Source organism: Leopardus geoffroyi, chromosome B4 (assembly GCF_018350155.1).
Source record: "Leopardus geoffroyi isolate Oge1 chromosome B4, O.geoffroyi_Oge1_pat1.0, whole genome shotgun sequence".
NCBI lineage: Eukaryota > Metazoa > Chordata > Mammalia > Carnivora > Felidae > Leopardus > Leopardus geoffroyi.
In genome coordinates, this window is record NC_059341.1 from 95,118,703 (window position 1) to 95,135,651 (window position 16,949).

Here is a 16,949-nt window from a genome sequence, read left to right on the forward strand (position 1 = left end):
GGTGCAGTCGGTTAAGCGTCCGACTTTAGCCAGGTCACGATCTCGCGGTCCGTGAGTTCGAGCCCCGCGTCAGGCTCTGGGCTGATGGCTCGGAGCCTGGAGCCTGTTTCCGATTCTGTGTCTCCCTCTCTCTCTGCCCCTCCCCTGTTCATGCTCTGTCTCTCTCTGTCCCAAAAATAAATAAACGTTGAAAAAAAAAAATAAAAAAAAAACAAATAGAGATCTGTTGACAGCCACTTGTCAGAAGAATTCAAATCTGGAACGTTTATTATTTTTAAAAGAAAAATGCATACCTCATTATTAAATCGGCAGCTCTTAAGGACTTCGTTACAAGATAACCAGCGTAATTGTGCTTGGAAGATTTTCAGTTAATCTCATTTCATTATAAAGCATTGATAGTAAAGCATCTCTTATTTAAGCTAATGTGATCTGTAAATTCATATTATGGGCATGTAAACAAACTGCAGTTCACTACAGCACTGGAAAAGCAAATGAACAAACGGGCATGCTGCTGTCAACTCTGATGTGGAGAATGTCTACTCTTCCACTGAAAAGTTGACAGACTTAGTAAGGATGCCATTGTCAAACATGTATTAAATGTCTTTGAAGCTGATTTCCTTCCTTGCTTCCTTTCTCCTTTCCTTCCTTCCTTCCTTCCTTCCTCCCTCCCTCTCTCTCTCCTTTTCATCCTTCTCATAAACTGCAAAATGTAGTTCTAACATATGTGTTCTTAAATCCCAGGGGATTATCTCAAGCACCCTATGTACTGTTCCAGTCCATCCGTAATCCTTTATGGGATTATTCCATACAGCAGAGTAATTTTTTAAAAATAAAGATCAGTGACTGTCTTCCTTAAAAGATCATAAGGCTTCATATTGTACTTAGAATAAGAGCCAGAATTCTTCCTTGGACATTTTATTTGATTATTACAATGTAAACTGAATGTAAGCTCCTTAAGAGACAAGGACCCATCTCTTTTCCCAGTAGGTTATTAGCACCTGGAATAATACCTCACAAAAAGGTGTCATGAGTAAATGTTTGATGAATAAATATAAGAAAAGAAAAAGGAATTAAATACCCAGAGTTTCATAGTTATTGTACAAAAAATTAAGACCTTACTAAAGGCTAATCTTTGATTTGTCCTTTTAGATTAACTCTGCACAGAATTGTCACTTAATATCATTTTGTGAATGTTTTCACTGGAAGCCCTAAGGCTTTTCAGCTGTCATTCCTACAGACTGCAGCATTATTGATGTATTAATATTTTTACCTGTCCCTTCAGTATATCTTTGCTATGACTAATAATATGAGTATGCATATTGTGACCCAAGTTACAGAAACCTAACCACTGAGAATTTGGGTTTGACATGTGGGATGTTTATTCTTTCACACATTCAGTATTTTTACACAAGCATTCACCAGGAGGATTGAACTTGGCTACCTCAGTGATACTGGTACTAAAAGAAGGTACCTATTCCTAACTCCTACTAGTTCTCTGTCAGACGACTGTTGTTATTTCAGGAGTTGACATGGAATACTTCATTTTCAGGTTAAAAGTTGGTAGTACATTTTTGCTACTGTTGTAGATACTTTTTGAGAGATTTTTGAAAACAAATGCTCAATACATTTCCGAAATTTGAGATTTCACCTTTTTCAGGAAGCTCATAAGATGGTGAGAGAAGCAAATGTTAAGCAGGCAACAGCAGAAAAGCAGCTAAAGGAAGCACAAGGAAAAGTAAGTTTTTGCTGCTTTCATAGTAAAAAAGTACAAAGAAATCAGTGATTACTGTTTTAAGGATACTTTAACATCGATTGGCTTTTGTTCCTATTGTAAACTAGTGTTTATTTTAGAAGATTTGGAAACTGCAGGAAACTATAAAATAGGGAATAACCACTACACAGATAGGGTTAATAGTGAACAGTTGGGGTTCACTGATATTAGAACCAAAGGATTTAAAGTCTTGTGAATCACATGTATTCTCAAAAGGACTAGACAATCACATTTTAAAGTTAATATTTTTCTTAATTCACTGAAAAAAAACCCCGCCAAACTGTTATTTTATTGTTTTAGGAATGAACCACAACTAATCATAAACTATTCTATTTGGAGATTTTCAAAATTCACATGAAGTTTGTGTTAGACATTTTGATAATTTGAAAAATTTCCTTTAACATTGTGAATAGCAGCTGAATCTAAACTGTAAGAAACATTAAAAAACTTGGTTTTACTTTTTATTAGTCCACAACAAATACCAATTAAACTTATATTCATCTTTGAAAGGAAAGTGTTTTGATCAAATTGCTGACATTTAGCTGAATCTGTCATAAAACTTAGTGTATGGGACTATGTTGATTTCTTTTCAAGATTGATGTACTTCAAGCTGAAGTAGCTGCATTGAAGACACTCGTATTGTCCAGTTCTCCAACATCACCCACACAAGAGCCTCTGCCAGGTGGAAAGACACCTTTTAAAAGGGGGCATACAAGAAATAAAAGTACAAGCAGCGCTATGAGCGGCAGTCATCAGGACCTCAGTGTGATACAGCCAATTGTAAAAGACTGCAAAGAGGTAACGCGTCAAGGACTGTCCCCTCTGGCTCTATTGATACTTAGTAATTCTCATCACTGACGTGTCAGTTATGATTTTTGCCAGCAAAACTTTTAGTACAAAATATGCAATATTAAGATGGGGGAGGCTTTATCTAGAGCTGGCTGCTTTCAGGGAATCTCCAGTTCCATTCTCTACTTGGCTGACCTTGGAGTACCTGCTAGAAACTTGGTAAGTTTCTTCATCTTGCTATTTCATTTAGGGAGCAAACTGTCTTGTCTTATGTAAAGGAGAGTGGGTGGCTTTAATGATCTGGCTGGTCAGAATTTGTTGGTAGGATGCTCTAACAAAATATGAATGTAAGAAATGTGTGAAAATAAGGTGATTTTCTTGAACAGAACATTGTTTTTACTTAAATTCTAGGAGAGGTAGAATTTTGTATTCTTTCACTGAGTCTTAGAGTTAATTCAGATAATTAAGCAACAAAAAATAGAACTAAGCCATCCCTCCCTCCACTTTTTTAGAGCTCTGTTTTACATTGTTTTATTCAGGTTTGTCATTAATCTTTAAGAAGTTGTATTTGCTCATTTGGTTAAGTTTTTGCATGGAAGCCAGGAGTTTATTAAATTGAATAACCAGGGTTGTTACTTACTTTAATTGAATTGCATTTGTTTACTTATTAATAAAAAGGATGCTAGTGAGAGAGAAGTTCAATATGTGGCCAGATCTGAATGTGACAGAATCTAAAATCCATGTTCATGAAATACTTAAGAAACTTTTTTAAGTTATAACCTTAATTTCTTTGAATTTAATTAACATTTTTAATTGCTTGGTACAACTTGCATTTTTGCTGCAATTTCTCAGTGTGTGTGATTATATACCTTGTTTTCCATTGTTTACACTAACGAAATTTAAATGTTTTCTCGTGGAACGTTTTAAAGTTCTTAGTTTATGAACTCTTAAAATGTGAATAGGTAACATACAACTTTTTGCTTTGTAGATATATTCGGTATTCTAATGTTTTGTGAAAACTTATCAAAAAGGTTTTTTTTTTTTTTTTTAAATTTTTTTTTTTCAACGTTTATTTATTTTTGGGACAGAGAGAGACAGAGCATGAACGGGGGAGGGGCAGAGAGAGAGGGAGACACAGAATCGGAAACAGGCTCCAGGCTCTGAGCCATCAGCCCAGAGCCCGACGCGGGGCTCGAACTCACGGACCGCGAGATCGTGACCTGGCTGAAGTCGGACGCTTAACCGACTGCGCCACCCAGGCGCCCCGGTTTTTTTTTTTTAATGTTTACTTATTTATTTTTAAGAGAGAGTGAACAAATGAGAGCACATGAGTAGGGGAGGGGCAGAGAGAGAGGGAAACAGAGAATCCCAAGTGGGCTTGGAGCTAACGTAGGGCTCGAACTTACTAACTCACTAAAGGTGCAATCATGACTTGGGCCGAAATCAAGACGCTTAACTGACTGAGCCACTCAGGCGCCCCTCAAAAAGTTTTATTGGACAAAGGAAACACACAGAGTTGACCTGTGTAAGCCTTAGAAGAAGGTAAAACAGTTGGAGAGAAAGTGAAACATGCCCACGTTTCTGTAAAAAAAGGTGACAGTCACGATATTTGCAGCATATCTGCTGAAAGCACTTAAAGCACACGTGCGTGCGGGTACGCACACACATTATGCAAGACTTTGCAGTCAAGTCACTTAGACACGAATCTGAACTTGTACTGGTTTTTTGATCTGTAACCTTAGGCAAGTTACTTTCTTCTCTAAGCCCTAGTTTCCTTCTCTAAAACAGTGAAGAGCAGAATGTCTGTCTTGCACAGCTGTGAGGATTAAGTGTTTAGGAAGTGCTTACCGTAGTTCCTCGCACAGGGTCAGCTCTTAATAGTTTAAATTACTGCCTTTAAACTAGAATCTTTCCTTAGAATACCACTTAACCTGCTTTGGGGTTTATGTCCATTAAAGGGTAGACTTTACAAAGAAAATGAATTTGGAAATGTAAGTATTGTTATATACCTTAAAAGAAAGTCTGTGGGGAAGCTTAGATTTCAGACTCAGCCTTTCATTACTTCCATGGAAACCACCTGCACATGTGATTAAGCTGTCCTAGAGGCCAGAGCTGTAGTCAGTGTGTCGTTTGTGGTGTGTCCAGTGTTTCTGGACGAGAGTGGCTTAGAGCTGGGTGAGGGGCACTACCTTGAGTGGGCAGCCAGGGGCAGGTGTGGCTCTGTATGTGACAGGTGGTATTGAGCTGAGTAGAGGGCATCTGGAGGGAAGAATACTTGGGGAACAGTTCATTAAAGAGAGGAGGGGGAACGGAGGACAACTGAAGAGTGAATCGGGAGGCAGGTGCCAGCCTGGATTATTGTTGATAATTCAGATAGTAGTCATTGATGTTGCTGTGGCAAAATACGCCTTAATAAATCTTATGTTTTATGGTAGTCAATTTAGGAGGGTATATATATGCTGCTTTTAGACCTGCTGCTTATATAAGAAACATTTTCAAAATTCTTTTGAAAGTGCCTTCAGGTGATAGCAGAACAATTAGTGTCCCCTTTGACCCAAACTAGGTTTCACAACTTAGTCAGTCTCCATTTAGTCAAACACTTTATTTAATTAACTTCTCTTCAGATTACTTTTGGATTATTTTCAGAAAAGACTTCTCATTTGTTTTATATTCAGAGCAGTGTGCACATGTGTCTTAAGAGGAACTCCAGCACTTTTGAGGGGTGGGGTGGAGATAATGGTAGCATCATTGGACACCATAGTGGGTCCATTGAAAAGGGCTCATTTGGATTTGAGAGCTTGAATTTTTTAAAGAAAGTTGGTACCATGTATTATAACTAATCAAGAATGGTTCAGTTCATTATTTTAAATGAGGAGGATTTCTTTTTCAGTAATGTTTAAATTAGGTTTTAGTTTTATAAAGTGATTTTATGTTTTGTACCTTTAAAAAGATTATTTTATGTGTTTTTTTGTTTTTTTGTTTTTTTTTTTGGTTTGTCAGGCTGACTTATCTCTGTATAATGAATTCAGATCTTGGAAGGATGATCCCACAATGGATAGATCGTGTCCTTTCTTAGACAAAATTTATCAGGAAGATATCTTTCCATGTTTAACATTCTCAAAAAGTGAGGTAATTTTTTTTTATTTTAATAGGAATGCATTAGAGTGGTTCCTGTACCTTTTGCTAAATCATGCTGTATGTTTTCTATTATGTAAATAAATTATTCTAACATGTTGTGATTTACCATTTTCTTTATTCCGTATTAAGATCATGATAATTTCCTGGCATTCAGTTACTGAACATCTTTGCTTATTTGAGCAGAGGGTCATTCATAGAGTGAAGTGTTAGTTACACTGGAGTGAAGTATTAAATGTGCACTGGGGGTAGGGCTTAGTTCTTGATTCTTACTTAGCCCAACACTCAGGGTAAGGGAAGTTCTCTATCCTCTGAGGTGTTTATTAGGTTTATGTATACATGATAAAAAAAAAAAAAATCATAGTTTCTTCATCTTTAAAATAGAAAAAAATGCCTTCCTTGCCTATGTCACAGGGTTGTTAAGAGGTTAAAATACAGCAAATTAAGTACATACAAAAACTTTTTTAAAATGTAGGGTATTATACCAATGTCAGGTCACAGTTTTAATTTGTACATATGGAAGGTTTGTCTATAAATATCCTGTCAATCAGTGTCTAAGAAATGTAATCCTAAGAGTCTTATGTTAAGTCTTCAGAGGATTTAATTATAACCTTACTTGTCAGGAGAAGTTAAAATGAACAGTAAAACACTTGATATGTAGGTATGTTACTCACTGTGTCTCTGTGTCTGTTTCTAGGTAGGCCATATTCCGTATTAGTAATCTTGCCAGACTGAAGCAACGTGCTGGTTTCAGCTGTTGTTGATCAGTTGCTACCATCTCCATCTGGGCATTTAATATTTGATAATTCAGCTAGTTCTTTTGTGCACATAAGTACAAGTTCAGAAAATACATAGCTGTAATTAGTATGTATTGCTGTGTTATGAATGACTAGTATTCAAAAATATGCATACATTTAGCAAAATGAGGCATGAGGGTATTCATCTTGAAGTGGTGTTAATAGTGGATGCTAATTGTGGGTAAGAGATGGACAGAGATTGGAATTAATGCCTTCAGTTCTCTTCCAGATAATGAGGTAAGTTCCTTAGCTATAACTGAATTGCCTGCCTTTCATAATAATATTTGAGTTGTAAAAATACTCAAACCAAGATTGTATAGTTTCTTTTTCATTGGCTAAGACTAAGCTTACAGTAGAGCTTGGGGAAAGAATAATTTTGAAGATTAGTTTATTATAGAATACAATTTTAATATTTTTATGTCAGCATAGCTTCTGATACTTTCTGTTTTTTTTAAAGTTGGCTTCAGCCGTTCTGGAGGCTGTGGAAAACAATACTCTAAGCATTGAACCAGTGGGATTACAACCTATTCGATTTGTGAAAGCTTCTGCAGTCGAATGTGGAGGACCAAAGTATGTTTTTAGAACTGTGTCTTGTAGAAAACACTGAGTTTTAAAAATGTTACATTTGTAAATATTTCGTTTTCCTACTTTTAAATGGTTAAATTTCTTGTTAGTTTTCTATTTTGTGCAGCTAAAGACAAATCCTCAGTGCAAGCTGTAGCATTTCAAATGTAGCATCAAAGGGAGAGCCCTTTTAATTCAAAAGTATACATATATGTTAGCTTAGGTGTTAGAAACATTTTTTTAAACCGTCCGTTGTGACTCATTAACTGATCATAAAATCAGTTCAGTGGGTCATAAGCAGAATATTTGTTTGTTATACATATAGAAACAGCTCTGTGTAGTAGGTTTTGGTGTAGAATATTTCTTCCTAACGTTGCCATTAAAAATAGTTTGGAAAGACAGTGAATTAGACCAGGTCTTTATCAAGCATGAAAACAGGACACCAGAAAGACTTGAATAGTCCTCCCGTTTCATGCTGTCGTATAAAGGATTGTCACTTTGGTAAATAATCGGTTCTGTCTTACATGAGAGCTACTTGGCAATTATATACTTTCAGAGGTAAGACTCCCACATTTCATAGCGGAGCAGGCTTTTTTCTCTCCAGTCCTAGGAGGAGGAAAGACTGAAACCAGTGGTACCTAGAACCTTTGGCATAGATGTTTGCAAAGTGACTTGGAAAGATTTGGAGGAAGCTGCTTACTTGGTGGTTCAGAACGATGTATATATGTGACTGGAAAGCCTGAGAAAGCTCCTAGAAAGCAGTAATTGGCTCCTGTCTGAGTCATTTTGAAGGCAGAGGAGGAAAGGGCTTTTTGAGATTAACCAGTAGGTCTGTGTTAAAGCCTGTTGTAGGAGTTGTGTGCTTCTTCTCATTTCCTGTTGTGCATATTGCCGTTCTTAAATTTTTCTTAATGTTTATTTATTTTTGAGAGAGAGGGAGAGGTCGGGAGAGAGAGAGGGAGGGGCAGAGAGAGAAGGAGACACAGAATCTGAAGGAGGCTCTAGGCTCTGAGCTGTCAGCACAGAGCCCGAGGCAGGACTCGAACTCACAAGCTGTGAGATCATGACCTGAGCCGAAGTCAGACAACCAACCGAGCCACCCAGGTGCCCCTGCACATTGCCATTTTTAACAGGATCACACAATGTTAGTATTCAGATAGTTATTTGTGGGGAGTGCCTAGTCAAGTATTTGCTCTGTGAGCCACACATCCACCTAGCATTGTGTCCTGTTTTATGCTCCCATGTGCTGGTAGCACAGCGGCCTCTGAATTTCTAAATTTACATTTCTAAATTCTACTCTTTCAACAAACACCGAAGTATTTTTATTTTGATCAGTTATAACAGTTTTTGTGCTTTGAAGGTCTATGTGTACCTTATTTTAAATGTAACATATAGCAGTTTTTATTACAGAATTTAAATTTCTACTTGCGTTATATAGAACTCATACATGTGCAAATATCATATGATGACAAATGAGCATATCAGAGCGAATTTATGTAGTGTTTTGGTAAAATAATTATAGATGTCAGGTTTAGGGAACACTTTACATAGTTTAGGGATATTGTGCTTGTGGCAGTGGGGTTAGATGTCAGGTGTTTGGGAGTGCATGTCGTGTGACAAAACTTAAGGAAGATACTCTCTTCTGTGAAGTGTGCAGTATGGCCCCAGCCAGGGCTCTCCTGGACTAGGTAGTGAAGATAATCACTAAGTAAATGGCACATGCTGTAGGAACGTTGAGAAAGCCAGGACCAGTCTTGTGATGGTGATGAGGGGGCTGTTACTGGAGGCTGGGAGATTTGATCTGGGTTCTCGAAGCATGGGTAGAATTTGAGTAAAGAAAAGTACATGTGATTGGAGGCGTGGAAAAATCAGAGAATGGTGAGTGTGTAGATGGGAAAGATGTGACAAATCTGAAGAGCATTTTGGAGGGAAGAGATTCAGGTGGGGGCTGGGAAAAGAAGAGCTAGAGATGCGTCAGGTTTCCATATAGACATGTTGACCTCCCCAAGTGAAAATGGCAGGTGTGGGTTTGAATCCTGGGGACTAGAGCTGTTCAGACATACCAAGGTCCTGTAGCAGGCTGACAAAATGCACTTGGAGGTCAGAAGACTTGGCATTGGATCCTACCTCAAATGAAAATGTATTGGCTGTGACAGTTCACAGGTGGCTTTATAAATGAGATAAGAAACACTGTCATTATTTCAAAAGTTGATACTTGAAACCACTTTAGCAAAGCACTTTCAAAATCAAAGTACTTGACAAACAGGTGTATGTCTGTTTCTGGAAGAGTAGTGTATCAGTTGACTTTTATCAGTTCAATGCAACTTTTCCTTCTTGTGTAAATTACCCCTTTGGCGGTTCCAAGGACTCTTGACACTTGTGCCTGAAATTTCTTGATCTTCTATCCTTCCCAAGCTAGTAATTAGTATTTTTAAATTATTTTTATAAATCATTAAAGGAAATTTCTTTTTTTTAGTAAAAAAAATTTTTTTTTTAATTTTTTTTTTTCAACGTTTATTTATTTTTGGGACAGAGAGAGACAGAGCATGAACGGGGGAGGGGCAGAGAGAGAGGGAGACACAGAATCGGAAACAGGCTCCAGGCTCTGAGCCATCAGCCCAGAGCCTGATGCGGGGCTCGAACTCACGGACCGCGAAATCGTGACCTGGCCGAAGTTGGATGCTTAACCGACTGTGCCACCCAGGCGCCCCAAAAAAATTTTTTTAGTGTTTATTTTTGAGAGAGGCAGGACAGAGTGTGAGCAGGGGAGGGACAGAGAGAGAGGGAGAACACAATCTGAAGCAGCTCCAGGCTCCGAGCTGTCAGCACAGAGCCCAGTGTGGGTCTCGAACCCACAAACCATGAGATCATGACCTGAACTGAAGTCGGACAATTTAACTGACTAACCCTCCTAGGCACCCCATGGAATTTTCTAAGAAAGGAGCAATGAGGCAAACTTTCTTTGAAAAGATGAGAATTCTTTTGTGGGTGGAATGGCCATCTCCAAAATTATCCTATTTTAAGTACACATTCTCCATTTGTTTTCTTAATATGGAGGTGCATTTGTATCATATTTCTTACAAGTATAGCTGAAATTTAATGTTCGTGTAACATAGTTTTCTTTATTATATAATTTATAATGTCACTTAAAATGTTGGCCACTTTATCTTAGTTACAACTATATTCATTTTGCCTTGAGAGGGAGTGGTAGTTGTGTTCAGCCATGGTCCTTGCTTCAGAGGGTACCAGCTGGGCTGCTGTAGGTCTGCTCTGGCAGATAAGCCAGCATCATTGTATTGAGCTGTACAGTGACCAGGGGCTCATCACTTAGCCAGCAGTTATTGAATGTCTGCTGTATGCCAGGCACATGCTTGGTGCCTGGCATTTAAAGATAAATAAGATACAGTCCCCATCCTCAAGAGACTTACAGCGTCATTCCACCCGGAAAGCCTTCATACCAAACCTTAAGAGTCCATGGTATGCAAACAGAAAGGATGGTATGTTTGAATATAGTGTACTTTGTATAATTATTGAGGGTCAATATTTTCGTAAGGTGGCCTATTCCTCTGTATTTCTCAGGCCTGGAGCCACATTAAATGCATATACTGCAACCAGACCCACCGAAAAGTACCACATCTAGAAACTTATCCTGCAAGCTGTCTTAGTAACATGTTTTGAGACTTGAACACTCATCATCAGGTTTTTTTGAAACTGAGGAAGTAGTTGAAGTCCTGTTGGGAAACTCAGAACTGCCCTGTGGCTGGTTACTCATTTGTAAATTTGCTTCAGGATAGGACATATATTTGAAACATTTAGTTTCTGTTCGAAAACCATGGTGAACGTTCTGTTGTTGAGCTTATGTTAGAATGTAGGCCCCAAGGGGGCAGGGTCTTTGTCATTTTCATCATGATAGCCCAGCATCTATAACAGTGCCTGATACACAGGTCTGAAATATTTGTTGTCTTAGCAAATGTAAAACTTGTACAGAAGGTAGGAGCAAAATGTTTTTAATTAAAAAAACAACAAACTAAAATTTGTCATTATTTTACAGAAAATGTGCTCTAACTGGCCAGAGTAAGTCCTGTAAACACAGAATTAAATTAGGGGACTCAAGCAACTATTACTATATTTCTCCCTTTTGCAGATACAGGGTAAGTAACTTAACCATGAATTTTAATAAAGCTCGCTTTGATACGACATTTGACTAATGACTTTTTTTTTTCCTTTTGGCCTAGATCACCTCTGTATGTAACTTCTTTACATACATTCGATATATTCAGCAGGGGCTCGTGAAACAGCAGGATGGTGAGTGTTCTTAATTGGTTATAAAATGTTTACATAAGACTTCAAAAAGTATAGAACATAGTAGTAATGCTCAAGTTTTATTATTGGTGCATTTATATTGAAGCTCTTACAGTTCTAATGTGTGGAGAATTTGGGAACTGATGTCTCTTAAAATGATTCAATCATTGTATTTGCCTCATTTTACTCCAATTTTGAGTTTTAAGCAGGATCAGTTATAACTCTTAAGAGATATATGATAAACCAGATGGCAAATGTGAGGGGACTAGTAATTAGCTCATTGAATTTACTCCTAAGAAATAAAAATATTCATTTTTATTATTCAATTCAATAATAAATTCATTTTTATTATTCAAGCTCTAGACATGGTCAGATTTATTTTAATTGGTGGAAACCATGAGGATCTAACAATAATTTTTTTGTATATTTCCTACTTTTATGTATGAATTAATAAAGCAGTCATGAAGATAGTTCTGAATGGGATAAAGATTACTGTATTCTGAATCAGCAGAAACACGTAGATGATATATTCAGGACAGCCAACATCATGCAAGTGTTTTAATACTTTTAATACAGTCTTTCATGATTACTGATGATTCTGTGGCCAAATGTCTTAAATGCCAGGCATAAAAATGAATAAGGCCCAACTGCTCTAAAGCAGTGTTTCTTGAGTACATGTGATTATTTTAAAACAAATAGCAAATACTAAGCTAGGGATGAGTCCATACCCATTTTGTATTTGATGTTGTTAGGGGGATTTCCTACTCCTATTTTTTTTAGGCACTGAAAATATTTTTATATTTAAAAACTGGAAGAAACGTATTATCTTTCGGTCCTGTAAACCAGTGACTCTTAATTCTGTGGAAAAGTTAGTTATGCTGATAAAAACTTAGTTTAGTGTTTCTAAAGCTCTGGTGTGTTGAGAAGAGACATACTGATTTAGAATCCCATATAATTAGGTTTTAATGCCTAAAAGAATGAGGGTGAAACCTCTCATTAATGTTTAATTTCAACCTGAGCAGCAAAGTCTTTAAACTGTACAGTACTTTTTATGACTTTTCATAAAATTGAAATATTTTTGAATACCTGTTGGTAGATCATAGGATTTAAGCCACAGAACAGATGATTTATGTTAAGTTAAATTGTCAAGCATGTTTTTCTCTCATTAAAATAAAAAAAAAAGGTTTTCTGGGGAAGATGAAAGATAATTTCCTTTATGAAAATAGTAAGAAATTGTCATGGGCGGTAGTAGGGGTGATGGTGATAGGAGTGGTCTCTTCTCTGGTTCTGTTACTTTTTCCACTTCATGGTACTTGGTACACATCATATACTGTGTGAGTTTGTAGCAAATAAATATCATTCATTTTAAAATCTGTTAATTGTCTGTGCCTTTTGCCAAAAAGGATTTAGGGCAGCTAAATCTAAAGCAGGGTTTCTGAGGCTTGGTACTATGAATATTTTGAGCTGAATAGTTCTTTGTTGTGGGGGCTATTTTGTGCATTGTAGGATGTTTAACACCATCGCTGAGCCTTACTCAGTAGAAGCCAGTAATGAAAAATGTATCCAGACATTGTCAGATGTACCCTTTAGGACAAAATCTCCCCTAGCTGAGAACCACTGATCTAAATCAATCCAATCGGATGATGTGTCTGTCAGAGGGAGACCTTTTGTCTGAAATACAAAGCCACTTTTTTCAAGTTACAGAAGTGGCTTGCCAAAGTAGAGATAATTGAAATTTACAGATCAACCTTTGCATTTATTTTTATTTCTAATTTGAGCCATATACAAAACCTTTCTTATTATTACAAAGAATGTTACTGAGTTTTCTGGACTGTCTTTTGTTTTCCTTTTTTTCCTGTTTTACTCTCTGTTGGTGTTGATAAACAGTGGAATGGCCAAGATGTAGCAAACTAGAGCAAGAAGATCCATGAGTTCGAATAATTGAGGACTGAGTGTAATTACTTATGAAGGCACTAGGATTGCCATTTATTCAGGACCCTGAAAGTGTCTGCCTTCTGTTGGGCTAACGTGGTCATCTATGTATCTAACAAACAGTTGTGATAAAAGTGGGATGCTCACAAATAACATGAAAAAGTTTCTGTTGAAATAGCAATAAAATGTCGAGGCATTCGGTATGTCATTCAGAAATGCCCAATTGGCATTTCAGCTAATGTTAAATTCTCAGTGAAACAGTTAAAAAATAATGAGGATGGTAATTTATGATTTATGTGTCTCCTTTTCTATTTGTATAGTTGATCAGATGTTTTGGGAAGTTATGCAGTTGAGAAAAGAGATGTCATTGGCAAAGCTGGGATATTTCAAAGAGGAACTCTGATGCTCTCTGCCTGGGACCATGCATGAACCTCCCTGAATACCTGGAAAATGGCTGAATATTTTTATGGTTACTTGATATTTATTACCAAGGAGTGGGCCCAAGACTTTTTCCCTCTTTTGCAGATTACACTAAGAAGTACTGTGATTTCTTTTAAATTGACCTATGCTGTGTTTGCTTACTCTTTAGTTGAACACACTATAGAGAATTACAGGTGTACTAGTGATTGTAATTTATAGTTGCCCAAAAAACAAAAATAAAAGCTAAATAAATAAGTACATAAATGTTAGATTGAATATGTTTTTGCTTTCTCTTCTAGCTCTGACATGGTATGTAGGGTAAGCTGAATGTATTGAATTGTAGCTTTCAAACTGCACAGCAGCCTGTGACAAGGAAGAAGGCTGAGTGGACAGGATCATCTCTTTACCCCCACAAGAATGACTCTGTTTTTGTCTCTTTTGTATATTGAGCCTCAAAGAAGGATTTTATTTAAAGAAAGAAAAAAAAAAAACACACTTCACTATATCCATCTAGAGAAAGCTACTGTTAGTATTTCTGAAGAATAGCTTTTTGGCTTTCAGATGTTTCTCCCTGCATATGCATATTTCTGAAACAAAAAGACTTCCTTTTTTTTAATGTTTTTTTAAATGTGTATTTATTTATTTTGGGGGAGAGAGAGAGAGAGTCCCAAGCGGACTCCATGCTGTCAGCACAGAGCCCGATGTAGGGCTTTAACTCACAAACTGTGAATTCCTGACCTGAGCGGAAATCAGGAGTCACATGCTTAACTGAATGAGCCACCCAGGTGCCCCTAGACTTACCTTTTTAAAAAAAATTTTTTTTAACATTTATTTATTTTTTGATAGAGACCGAGTGTGATCAGGGGAGGGGCAGAGAGAGAGGGAGACAGAGAATCTGAAGCAAGCTCCAGGCTTTGAACTGACAGCACAGAGCCGGACGCAGAGCTTGAACTCATGGACCATGAGATCATGACCTGAGTTGAAGTCAGACACTTAACTGAGCCACCCAGGTGCCCCCTCTAGACTTACTTTTTTTTTTTTTTTTTAATGTTTATTCACCTTTGAGAGACAGAGAAAGACAGAGCATGAGCTGGGAAGGGGCAGATAGAGAGGGAGACACGGAATCCGAAGCAGGCTCCAGGCTCTGAGCTGTCAGCACAGAGCCCGATGCAGGGCTTGAACTCACGAACTGTGAGATCATGACCTGAGCCGAAGTCGGATGCTCAACTGACTGAGTGACTCAGGCACCCCCTAGACTTAACTTTTTTAACTTAAATATTTTTTCTGCACCTCTTAATTACTACATGGTTTGACTATAGGATGTTCATATAACTTGTTTGCAAATTAGGTTTTAAATTATTTTTTGCATCATAATGCTGTGATCAGTATCTTTATGCATACTTCTTTGCACATTGTTGGGTTGTTTCCTTCATGTAGATGCTTAGATGTAAAATTGTTGGGCCAAGGTATATGTATATTTTAAAATATTTGATCTGCTTTGCCACATTGCCCTCTACAGCAGTTGATTGTATTTTTACGAATACGATCTGAAGATGACCTTGTTTTCAATCCTGTCTTCAAAGACTTGGTCAACCTTACCTATGGAAGATTCAGTCACCAAAATGGATGGGACTCTACAGACAAAAGGATATTTGAGTATGGAATGGTATGGACTGGTAGAAACCATCAATACCCTGCCCAGTTCAAGAATCTGAAATTGAGCATGAAAAGATCTTTGAAACTAGAATTTTCTGTCCTGATAAATAGTTACTCAAATGTGAAGGCATAATAAACATGTTCTCAGACTTTCAAAACTTCAGAAAATTTTTCACACAAAGATGCAAGTTAAAAGCACTTAAAAAAAAGAAAAACTAAAAAAACTTTTGGAAAAAGTACCTAAGGATGAAGATAAACAAATCCAAGGGATGCTACAAGAGATTTGGGCGATAAAAAGAGATACTTACGAGGTTTGTTGATGACTTTAAAAGAATAAAAAGTAAGGCTAAAGAAAATAAAGTATATGCATAACAATGTAGAATTAAAATTCTTTACAGCATCAATATAGTGGGAGTGAGAGGAAACCAGAGATCTTGAGGGTAAAGTTCCTATCTCGTTAGAAGGAAGAGAAACATACTAATTAAATAGTAAAGAAAAAAGAAAAAAAGACCAACTAAAGAAATGACTAGAGGGGCGCCTGGGTGGTGCAGTCGGTTGAGCGTCCGACTTCAGCCAGGTCACGATCTCGCGGTCCGTGAGTTCGAGCCCCGCGTCAGGCTCTGGGCTGATGGCTCAGAGCCTGGAGCCTGTTTCCGATTCTGTGTCTCCCTCTCTCTCTGCCCCTCTCCCATTCATGCTCTGTCTCTCTCTGTCCCAAAAATAAAAAAAAAAAAATAAACGTTGAAAAAAAAAAAGAAATGACTAGAGTGGTAGGGAAATAATATATTTATACACAAAGCATAAGGACATAGAAAGGTTGAAATAAAAGCATGGAAAAAAGATAGGAAAATACTAAAAGAAAGCTAGTGTGGTTATACTATTATCCAACAAAACAGACATTAAAATAAAAGCATTATTAAGGATAGAGATAGGTGATATATAGTGCTAAAATTTGAGTTCAAAACTTAGTAAGAAAACCAATAGTAATAGAAATAATTGAAGAAACTTAAAAATACTAGGGTGACTAATACCAAACTTGAAATATATAAAGAACTCCTACAACTCAGCACTAAAAAGCTAATAATCTGATTAAAAATGGGCACACGTCCAAAATAGACATTTTTCCAAAAGAAGCCATAAGGATAGATGCATGAAAAGGTGTTCAATGTCCCTAATCATTGGGGAAATGCAAATCAAAACCACAGTGAGATAGCACTTTACACCGGGCAGAATGGCTAGTATCAAAAAGACAAGAAATCATGAGTGTTGATGTGGATGTGGAGAAAGGAAAACCTCATGTACTCTTGGTGGGAATGTGAATTGGTGGAGTCACTATGAAAAACAATATAGAGAGGTACCTCAAAAAATGAAAAATAGAATATCATTCAGTTCAGTAATGCCACCACTGCTGGGTATTTACCCAAAATAAATGAAAACACCAATTCAAAAAGATATATGCACCCCTATGTTTATTGCAGCATTATTTACAGTAGCCAAGATATATCCTAAGTGTCCATCAGTAGACAAATGGATGAAGAAGATATGGTATAATGATACATTACTCAGCCATAAAAAGAATGAAA

General features: G+C 37.1%; 1 protein-coding gene across 7 annotated transcripts in view; it reads left to right on the forward strand.

Moving 5' to 3' along the window:
* Positions 1–13,979, forward strand: part of LOC123592207 (RAB3A interacting protein) — a 144,796-nt gene extending 130,817 nt beyond the window's left edge. For 6 of the 7 annotated variants that reach the window (XM_045467244.1, XM_045467245.1, XM_045467243.1 and 3 more), the window contains 7 exons: positions 1,658–1,735; positions 2,366–2,569; positions 5,561–5,689; positions 6,950–7,062; positions 11,108–11,207; positions 11,292–11,361; positions 13,611–13,979. In XM_045467244.1, coding sequence (XP_045323200.1) covers positions 1,658–1,735; positions 2,366–2,569; positions 5,561–5,689; positions 6,950–7,062; positions 11,108–11,207; positions 11,292–11,361; positions 13,611–13,693 — 777 coding nt within the window. In that variant the 3' untranslated portion in view covers positions 13,694–13,979. The remainder of the gene's footprint in view (positions 1–1,657; positions 1,736–2,365; positions 2,570–5,560; positions 5,690–6,949; positions 7,063–11,107; positions 11,208–11,291; positions 11,362–13,610) is intronic. The other variant, XM_045467247.1, reaches the window with a different exon arrangement.
* Positions 13,980–16,949: the final 2,970 nt, after the last annotated feature.